Below are 10,355 nucleotides of genomic sequence, written 5' to 3' on the forward strand. Positions count from 1 at the left end.
TATATATATTGGGACGAGATTATATTTTGGTCCTAAAGCTAAATGTTTTTGAGAAGGTGAAAAAGATCGTCCCTAAAATTTTTAATTACTAGTCCCTATTGTTAGTGGGTGAGTTACAGGAGACCAAACATGCCAAAAAAATTTATGAAAATCAACTTTTTTTTGCTGAAAAATTAAGCGTTAAAAGAAACCTTTTTTCCTAAAATATCTATAAAAAAATGTTTTCTCAATACCCACTGGTCCTAAAACATTACGTATTCTAATCAAGAATGCAACTCTCTCTTTTTCATCTCGATCAAGAGCAGGTTCTACCTAAGCTTTTTAAGATCTTCCTCAAACCCTTTATCCATCAGCAATGTCGTCTCTGTTTGCTTCTCTCTACTACGAAATTCTGGTAAGATTTCTTTTCTTTTTCTTCTTGTTCTCTATTATGTCGTTCAACTTTGCCCAGTTTTTTTATGGTTTAATTTGTTGAAGTGTAGTCCATTGTGTGTTCGAAAAATCACATAACCCATAAAGTAAAGCTTTTTTCTGAAAATAATTAAGTGAAGACCTTGGTTCAGTTATTCTCTGCTTCTTGATTTCCCTTATTTAATGGACACAAAAGTTGCTTGTATGAATGAATCTGATTGCATGTGATTATTTGATCATTATAAAACAAAAATTCTTTATATTGAAGTGTTTATCAATTTGTAGTAACAAAACTTATTCTTTTCTATATACTAAAACACAAGTAATTGTCTTCTTTTATTTGTGTGCTACAGGTCATGAATTGATAATTATTTAACTTGACTGATTCACTTGTATTTGGAGTCTTTGACCAGTGAATTAAAGATAGTGATTACTATGATTTATACTCGACGATTGAATTTTTTAACCATACTATAGCATACATAATTTCCACAAAAGAAACTATGTACTTCGTCTCTTATCCTAGTAGGTGCTCTCACACAAGCAGTGTAGGAAGCCTCAATTGCAATACTCTCCCATATTCAAGTTTAATCTTCCTTCAAATCTGCTCAACTTCCTTCTAATCCACCATTTGATGAGTTCAGAGTATATAATTTTGAATACATGGCCACTTCTTGAACTCCTCTAGTATTCTGTATAATTCACTCACTATGGTATCCCTATCCATATAATGTTAAACAAATATGATATTATACTCAAATTCTTGTTCACTTAGATTATATACTTTAGGAGCCAAAGTTAAGATAAAAAAAAAATCTGGAATCAGAATGAACTACTTTTTTTGATATGTTGTTCTCGTATTCATCATTAACGATGATTGTAGAGTGATCATATTGTGGTTCGTCTACATAGTATCATTATTAGAGAGCATGCTAAAACTCGCTTCATTCTGAGTTCCCTATTTTTGGCGTGGTAAGTGTTGACAACGAAGTTAGTGATTTAAATCACTCAATAGTTGTTCTCATCAAATGCTGGACATCTGGGTTCTCAATAGTTGTTCTCGCTTCAATTTGAGTTCCCTTTTGTTGATCTGTTTTTCTTGTCTCCATATAATTTTCATCAACGACAAGAAATTTTGTTTGTAAAATTTATTATAGTAGTCTTTTCTGAAGCCTGATTTTTCTCCCCCGTGCGCTTGAATTCCACCATTCTGATCACTGGCAGAACAAGGTTCATGGTTTCTTCAAGAACGTCATTTGCACTTTCATTGAGAAGTCTAAACAGTGAATAAGTAGCAGTCTCCTCTGCATCATTCTTTGCAGAACAAGGTTCATCGTTTCTTGGGCTGACTTTTTAGCAACACATACATTTAACTCATGATTGTTTTGTTTGGTCCTATGTTAGAAAAACTTACCCAAAATATTTGGAGCAGAAAATTCATCACTTTTCCTTCAATTGTAGCTAGGTTTCATTGTACTTTAATTTTATCATCCACATTGCCTACTTTTGTAATTTATTATTTGTAGTGCCATTATATTTGTGAAGTCTTCAGGGATAGAGATCAATGTCTCAACATGGAAAATGACTACTCTCCAATCCTTGTATTTAGTTGTGTAATTGGTCCAATCCTTGGTAGGCTCGAAGAAAAATCATGTTACAGGAATTAACATCTTTGCTCCAAGTATAATTATAAACTTTTATAATTCTTAGTGACATCTATCCTTAGATTCAATACTACTGTGTTTATCTGATGGTAACAAGTTGCTTGCTACTTAGATTTTTTTGTTTCTCTTTATCTTTTAAAATCTTTTTTATGTCCTATTAAAGGTTATGGTTACTAGTAAGCAGTGAATGGAACTTGTTGACAATCGACTAGATATAATCTACTTGAGCGGTGTGCAGAAGTTTTTGAATTATGTTTTTCAAAGAATAGGAGAAGAATATGAAATACGATGTTCATGTTTCAAATGTTACAATACAACTTTAGGAACTCGTAAAACAGTTGAGACACATTTGCTAGTACATGGAATAATTCGCAATTATACGTTTTGGTATCACCATGGAGAACGTTTAAGTGAGCCATTATAAGAATCAGAATCAGAACATGATAATGGTGAACAACATGATGTTTTAGAAGAATATGAGAGTGAATATGAAGTAGAAGAACTATTGAGAGATTTATCTCCTAATCTTGATGGAAGAGCTACACAGACTGGTTGTGAAGACTTTCTGGAAGAGGAACCAAATGCTGAAGCAACAAAGTTTTATTACCTATTAAGGGATTTCGAGTGTCCATTATACAAAAATTCAAAAGCTTCAAAGCTTTCCACTTTGATCAAATTGCTTTATATAAAAAGTATGGGTCGTTGGAGTAATGTATCATTTACAATGCTATTGAAAATGTTGAAAGATTTGTTATTGCCTTATGGTGCTAATTTTCCAAATTCATATTATGACGGAAAGAAGACAATTAAATATCTTGGTATTTCATACAACAAAATTGATACTTGTACTAATGATTTCATGTTATACTGGAAGGAGGATAGCTTACTTGATTCTTGCAAAGTTTGTGGTGCATCAAGATGGAAAACAAATAAGCATAGTGGGGAAACAAAGAATAAAAAAAGGTAAAAAGATAGCATCAAAGATTTTACGCTATTTTTCCTTAAATCCTAGACTTCAGAGATTGTTTATGTCTACCAAGACATCTACTCTGATGACATGGCATAAGGATAAAAGAGTGGATGATGGAATTATGAGGCATCCGGCTGATTCAATGGAATGGAAATCATTTGATGAACTTCATCCTTCATTTGTGGTTGAGCCTCGAAATGTTCGACGACTTGGACTTGCTAGTGATGGATTCCAACCATTTCAGAATTCAAAAACCTCACATAGTATTTGGCATGTAGTTCATATCCCTTAGAATTTACCACCTTGGTATTGTATGAAGCAAGAAAACTTTATTTTGTCAATGCTTATTCCAGGTCCAAATGGTCCAGGAGATGCAATTGATACATATCTTCAGCCTTTAATAGAGGAATTGAAGGAGTTGTGGGAAGTTGGTATAGAGACTTATGATGCGTCAACTAATAAAAATTTTAGGTTGAATGCTTCTTTATTGTGGACCATCAATGAATTTCCAGCATATCGGGATGGAGCACAAAAGGAAAATTGGCATGCCCTTATTGTAATAAAGACCCTTACTCAATTCGATTAACTAAGGGTAAGAAGCAGTGTCTTATGGGTCATCGGCGGTATCTTTCTAAAAATCACAAATGGCGAAGTGAGAAGGGGTCATTTGACGGTACAGGAGAAAAGGCCTCCACCAAAAATGTGTTTTGGTGTTGAGATACTTAATCAAGTGCAAGATCTTGAAGGGTTGCAGTTAGCAAAGGATCATAAGATAAGAAAGAAGATATCACATGAAAACCGAATGGATCATTGGAACAAGAAAAGTATCTTTTTTGAACTTTCATATTAGAAGTGTCTCTTGTTACGACATAATTTGGATGTTATGCATATTGAAAAAAATATATGTGATAATATCATGGGGACAATTATGAATTTCAATGGAAAGACTAACGACACAAGTAATACTCGATTAGACTTACAAGAGATTTACATTAGGACAGAATTGCACCCAATCCAAAAGGGGGAGAAAATTGAAGTTCCAAAAGCATGCTACACATTGTCTCCCGAAGATAAGCACAAATTGTGCCTTTTCTTAAAGAATCTAAAGGTTCCTGATGGGTTTTCATCTACTATTTCTCAATGTATGAACCTGAAACATCACAAGATATCTGGATTGAAAAGTCATGATTGTCATGTTCTCTTGCAGCATCTACTCCCTCTTGCACTTTGTGGTATGTTGTCCAAAGAAGTGTGTGAACCTCTTATTGAATTATCTATATTTTTTAGTGTTCTTGGATCGAAAGAGTTGAGAATTGAAAACTTGGAGCAAATTGAAGCACAAATACCCATAACACTTTGCAAGTTGGAAAAGGTTATCCCTCCTTTTTTTTTTATGTCATGGTGCACTTACCTGTTCATTTAGCTACTGAAGATAAGATTGATGTACCGATTCATTATCGGTGGATGTATCCTGTGGAGCGATGGTTATATTTTTTGAAATCTCTCGTTGGTAATAGGGCATGTCCAGAAGGTTGCATTGCCGAGAGGTACATTGCAAATGAATGTATGACTTTGTGTTCAAGGTATTTGCATAAGGTCGACACAAGATTTAACCGTCCTAAACAAAATTAAGACAGTCATTTAAATTAATCAAATGGTGGTTTATCTATTTTTAGTCAACCTCGAAAAAATCTTGGAGCTAAAAATCCATGTAAGCTTGATGCAGATGAACTAGAACAAGCACATATATACATATTGAATAACTGTGATGAAGTCTTACCTTATCTCAAGTATGAAGATTTCTTTTATATCATCTCATTATTTTTATTTCTTTTAGGTTAATAACTTTTAAGATGAGACTTATGGTTTACATCAATTTTATAGAGAGTTTGCACAAAGCCATGAGAATGCTCGACACTTGTCTAATGCAGAATGGAGCCGACAATTTATTGAATGGTTTAAAGATAGAGTGAGTAATACATAAATATTAAAAAATGATATTTTTATATTGTAATAATCATTCTAAAATATGAAGTATTATCTTGTTGATAGGTTGCACAATTGCATAAACAAGATGATAGTCAGATCATGCAAGATCTACTCTCACTTTCAAGCGGTCCCACCAAATATTCAGTGTGTTCTAATGGTTATGTTGCTAATGGATATAGGTTTCATGCGCAAGAGTATGATAACAAGTTAAGGACTCAAAATTGTGGTGTTGTTGTATTTGGTGAGAATGATGAAGATAGTGAGAACCTTGATTACTATGGAGTTTTGACAAATGTGATTGAGTTGCAATTTATCACAGATCGAAGAGTTATTTTATTTCGATGTAATTGGTTCGATGTGTATGATGAAATAAAAGGAGTTAAAAAGGATGACTATGATTTTGTGAGTGTTAATCCAAGTAGATTTTTGAAAACAGATGAGGCATTTATTTTAGCGAATCAAGCATCTCAAGTGTTTTATGCTAATGATAATTCCAACAAAGGTTGGCAAGTAGTGATAAAGACTCAACATCGTGATTCCTTTGATATTGTGGAACAAATGGATGATGATATTGTAGAGTTAGGAAGTCCTTCCCAAAAGAAAAGAAAAAGAACTAATGAGGTGAAGTATATTTTGTGTATTAGTATTTTATTATTCAATGTTATGATGACACAATTTCTTTTATTATTACATAATTAGACATTTTCAAGTTTAATTTTTAATGTTTTGCCTCGTTTTGCAGGTTCAAGATGAAACCATTGAAGATTTAAAATGAAAGTGGTTCTAATATGAAGAAAACTATCAGATATACGTTTGTTTCTCCAGGTGCTATTGGAAAGGGTCGAGGACGAGGTCTTACATCTTTGGGTGAGAAGGGAGGTCTGCCATCCAACAGTAATTTATCGTCTCAATCAAGTGATATAGTTAAGAAGTACATCAAAGAAATTGAAACAAGTAAAATATTTTGTATTTTTTCAATTTAAGGGATCTTATTTGACCTTTTACCTTTAATATGGAGCAAAATGTGCTCAACTATTAGTTGTGTGATTTATTTTTTCAGGTTCTACAGGGAATGGACAAGAACTTAAAAACTCTACCATGTCCACTAGTCAAGGAATACGAATGATGCATAAGAACTTCATGGCTCTTGAGAAAGAGAATATGCAAATTGATATTGCATCTCCCATGACTAATCAAGTTAAGAAATACACACAAGAAGTTGAAACAAGTATGATTTTCTTTAATATGTTATATATGTTTTTACAAATATACCGTGGTTTTAATTTATTGGATTAACTTTATATCATGTTAAGTGAGTCTAGGGTGCTACAGGAAAGGGACTTGAGAAGAGAACTAGATCTTTGAGCTCCTCTTTGGGAAGTGATGAACATGAGGTGGAATCTTTCAACAAGAGTGATGTTTCTGATAATCGACATATGCAAACTCCTTCTAAATGCACAAAATTGAATTCTAACATATATGCTAATAAAGAACTTCAAAAAATGAAAATTTTCATTCTTCAGAAAGAGAACATGCAAACCAATGTTTCATTACCTCCATCTGTTGATCAAGTTATGAACCACTCTCAAACAATAGAAAAACGTATGATATTTTTAATTCATATGTTAGTAAGTATTAATTATCTAGTTTGATTGCTATAGTTTTTATAAAATTCTGTTTTTGTAGGGTCATTTTATCCTACAAAGGTAAGAAGAGTTCGAGGAAGCAACATGTGCAAACAAGTTGCTTCACTTGAAATTGGACAAAAACTGAAAGTCACATTTTTCAATAATCGAACGGTTGGAACAAATAGCAATCTTTTTTCGAGGCATTTGGGAAAAATTGTGCGTGATCGTAATATTTGTCCATTGGGGGTATCATCGTGGCATGATATTAAGCAAGAAAAATTGAATCACATGTGGGCAGCAGTTGAGGTAACAAATATACACTTGATGTTATGATACCTCTTTTTTGTCTGAAAATAATAACTCAAATTATGTTTCACTTGTTGTAGAACAAATTTGAGAGTGTTGATATGAATGAGCATCGTGATCATATATTGGAATGGATGAAAGAGTTATGAAACAAATGGAGAGGACACTTGCATTAAAAATACGTGAAGGACAAGCCTATCCAACAATCTCTTAAGAATGTCCCAAGAGGAGTAGATAAAAAAGAGTGGGAATGGTTGGTAAAAGAACACTTCATTTCGGAAAGTTTTCAGGTACACCTGTTGAGTTAATAGTTTGCTTTCTACTCTTTTATACAGTTTAATTTCCATTTTAAGCAACTAATAGACCTGGAAGAAAAACTAATAGTCTGCATCATCTCTCTTTTTGGCATGGTTAAGGGCCCGTTTGGATGGGCTTAATAAAAGCAGCTTTAAAAAAGTACTTTTGAAAGTGCTGAAACTTATTTTTAAAATAAGCAGTTATGTGTTTGGATAAAAGTGCTGAAGTTGCTATGCCAAACGTGAAAAGGGAAAAATGGAAGAAAGAGTTGTTAGGGTTATGTTGTAATTTGAAGATTGTATAAAAATATTAAGGGCAAAAAGATAAAAATGTGGTCAACTTAAAACAGCTTATAAGCTAAAAAAAAAAAAAAGCACCCCTACCCCAGCTTTTAACTTTTGGCTTAAAATAAGTTTTTTTTAACTTAAAATAAGCTATTTTGAGTATTGCCAAACAGCTAAATAAGTCAAAAATCAGCTTTTAAGTCAGTTTGACCAGCTTTTAAGCTGAGCCAAACAGGCTCTAAATGTGCCAACAGAGGCTTTCTAAAGACAACTTCTCTGTGATTTTTAAGTACTTACACTAGAAGCTTACTGTGAACAAATCTAGTCAATAAGCATAAAGGAATGCAGCAAATCGAGCAAAGCTAAAGATGTTACATCGTATTGGTAGCAAGCCCATTCGAGAGATTATTTATCAAAAGGTATTATGATAAAATTACTTTTCTAAATGAAATATTATGAGGTGTGTTTTACTTGACATGTTTGACTTGATGTGAAGGGAGGGAAAGATGGAAATCCACCAGATTTTGCAACTATTTTCTTTGAGACTCGTAAGAAAGATAACTAGCTTGTTAAACCTGAAGCAATTGAAAAATATGTGCGTTTTGTAAATTAAATATGTTAATTACTTGAAATTGTAATGAGTTATAATAGAAAATGTTCTTTGATATATTTTTGTAGGCTCAACTCGAAGAAATGGTTCAAGAAGATCTATCTTTACCTGCCATAGAGATTGTTGAAAAATGTTGTGGACCTCAAACTCGTAGCCACGTATTTGGATTTGGGGATGGAGTAAAGGCAAAAGACTTGAAAGGTGGAACTTCCTCAAAAGCCGAATTGTTATCTGCATTACGATCAACTCGATAGGATATCAAATCCTTGAATGAAGAGAACAAATGCTTGACTGAGGAAAACAAATCCTTGAACAATCGTCTGTCTACCTTAGAAGATGCAATGAAAGAAGTACTGAAAATGAAAGAACTCTTTAAGGGTCATCAATCACATGTGCTAGCTGAAACATCATCCTTTTTAACTGAATGACAACTACCTTTTCAGTCAACCATGTTAGTAACAATATACTCAACTTGTTTTCTGTTGTGTTAATTGTGAAATAGAATAATATACAATATTAAAAATGAATCTTATCTGATCTGATTGATGAAATATTTGGAAAGCTTTTGATCTATTGTTAGCAACCTTTAAATGCATGTGTGAATCTTACTTTGTCTGGTCTGAGATGGTTTCCTGTTTGTGTGATGTTATCACTATAATTAGTGTTTGTATATATATTTCTTAGCTGCTTTGTGCTTTGGAGAGTGAATTATGTGAAATAATCACATGCTAAGAATAACTTGGGAAATGCTGCTTTTAGTACTATGTTTATTTCTTTATGATTTCCAACTCTACTAGGTCTGCTAAGTCTCACTCACAAGTAAATGCTTTTTTGGCACATTCTTGTATAGAAACTATGAAGTTGAGGATATTGGTTACACATGTTGAGGATATTGGTTACACAGGTGAGGATACACAAACTGTTAATTTGTGTACCAATCAAACTGACAGTAAAGGTGAAACATGAGAAAAATAGATCAATTTCTTTTGGAAAATTCTGAAAATGAGAAAGTTCTCAATGTTCTATGTTCTTTTAGACTTGATGGTTATATTACAAGTTATATAAGCTGTAACAATAGAGATTGATGGTTCTCTGCTGTAAGATTGCTCCCAACTGCTCTGTTTTAGACTTGATGCTTGTCTTTTATGTTATTCAGTTAGTCCACCTGTAGATGGAAGATATTCCGTCGAGCCGCCATTTTCAACCCTATTATTAGATCTAGTAATTCCAATGTAGAGTGTAGACAACATTAGTTGGAGTTACATTTGAACTCTTAATTTATATATACAAGCAAGGTCAGTTAGAGGAGGAGGCGAGTTGAAGTGAGGTGACGATATAGCGCTGCCAGCTACTTTGTTTTAAAAGTTTCTGCCGACATAAATTTTGTTTTGAAATTTTGTACTATACTGCAACAATATAGCGCTGCCAGCTACTCTTTTTTGAATGTTTTTGCCGACATAAAATTTTGTTTTGAAATTTTCTACTATGCTGCAACAATATTGCTGCCAGCTGCTATGTTTAACATTTTCTGCTGAGATGTTAATCTAGCTCGTCTTCGATGTTAATTCATTCAATTTGTTTCTATTATCTACATAATGTTCTTTAGTTGTGGTTCTTCAAAATAGATGTTGGATTCTTGTCTAATGTTTCTCAAAGTTTTCTAATAGACTTTTCTTTTTTCTTGCAAGTTTTGTTGATCTTTTTGGACATCACTTGACAAAGACTGAAGTTTTAAAGTTTTCTGCTAGAGTTTTGTTCATTCTTCAGTGGAGATGCAAGTTTAGAATGGTTGCTATGTATGTTTTGCAAAAATTTTGATGTTATCCAATATTTTTTTGTTAAAGAATGCAAATATCATGAGATAATCAATCACACTCTTATTTCATTCCCCTTTTCACTAGCTATATGATACTTTTGTTTCCATATTTTTAGTAGTAATCATTTTGGTATTTGTTGATGAATTTTGTTCTTGTTATATTAATGATTCAAGGATCAAACCTGCTGCTTTCTAGGACCAACTTGTTGCTGTCTCGAATGTATAAGCTAGGACTAGATTGATTCTCGTCTTTAAAGTTGTTTAGGACCAGATTGTTTTTCATCCTTTAAACTTCTCTAGGACCAGTTTGTTAAGGTCGTTTTAGCTGTTCTAGGAACAGATTTTTATGGTCTCATATGCTATTTTATGACGAGGTATCA

The 10,355-nt window shown here is 32.9% G+C and overlaps 1 protein-coding gene and 1 pseudogene across 1 annotated transcript; both read left to right on the forward strand.

Annotated features, from left to right (window-relative positions):
* Positions 1-5,792: 5,792 nt before the first annotated feature.
* LOC114076042 lies at positions 5,793-6,604 on the forward strand. The gene is made up of 2 exons (XM_027914323.1): positions 5,793-5,988; positions 6,095-6,604. Exons 1-2 carry the CDS (start codon positions 5,823-5,825, stop codon positions 6,328-6,330), a joined length of 402 nt encoding a protein of 133 aa, XP_027770124.1. The 5' UTR covers positions 5,793-5,822; the 3' UTR covers positions 6,331-6,604.
* LOC107009829 lies at positions 6,537-8,587 on the forward strand (annotated as a pseudogene).
* Positions 8,588-10,355: the final 1,768 nt, after the last annotated feature.

The sequence above is a fragment of the Solanum pennellii genome, chromosome 2 (genome assembly GCF_001406875.1).
Source record: "Solanum pennellii chromosome 2, SPENNV200".
Taxonomy (NCBI): Eukaryota; Viridiplantae; Streptophyta; class Magnoliopsida; order Solanales; family Solanaceae; genus Solanum; species Solanum pennellii.

Coding starts and splice junctions, on each gene's coding strand:
- LOC114076042 (XM_027914323.1), top strand. CDS start 5,823: ATGAAGAAAACTATCAGATATACGTTTGTTTCTCCAGGTGCTATTGGA. Junction 5,989..6,094: donor CATCAAAGAAATTGAAACAA/GTAAAATATTTT, acceptor TTATTTTTTCAG/GTTCTACAGGGAATGGACAA.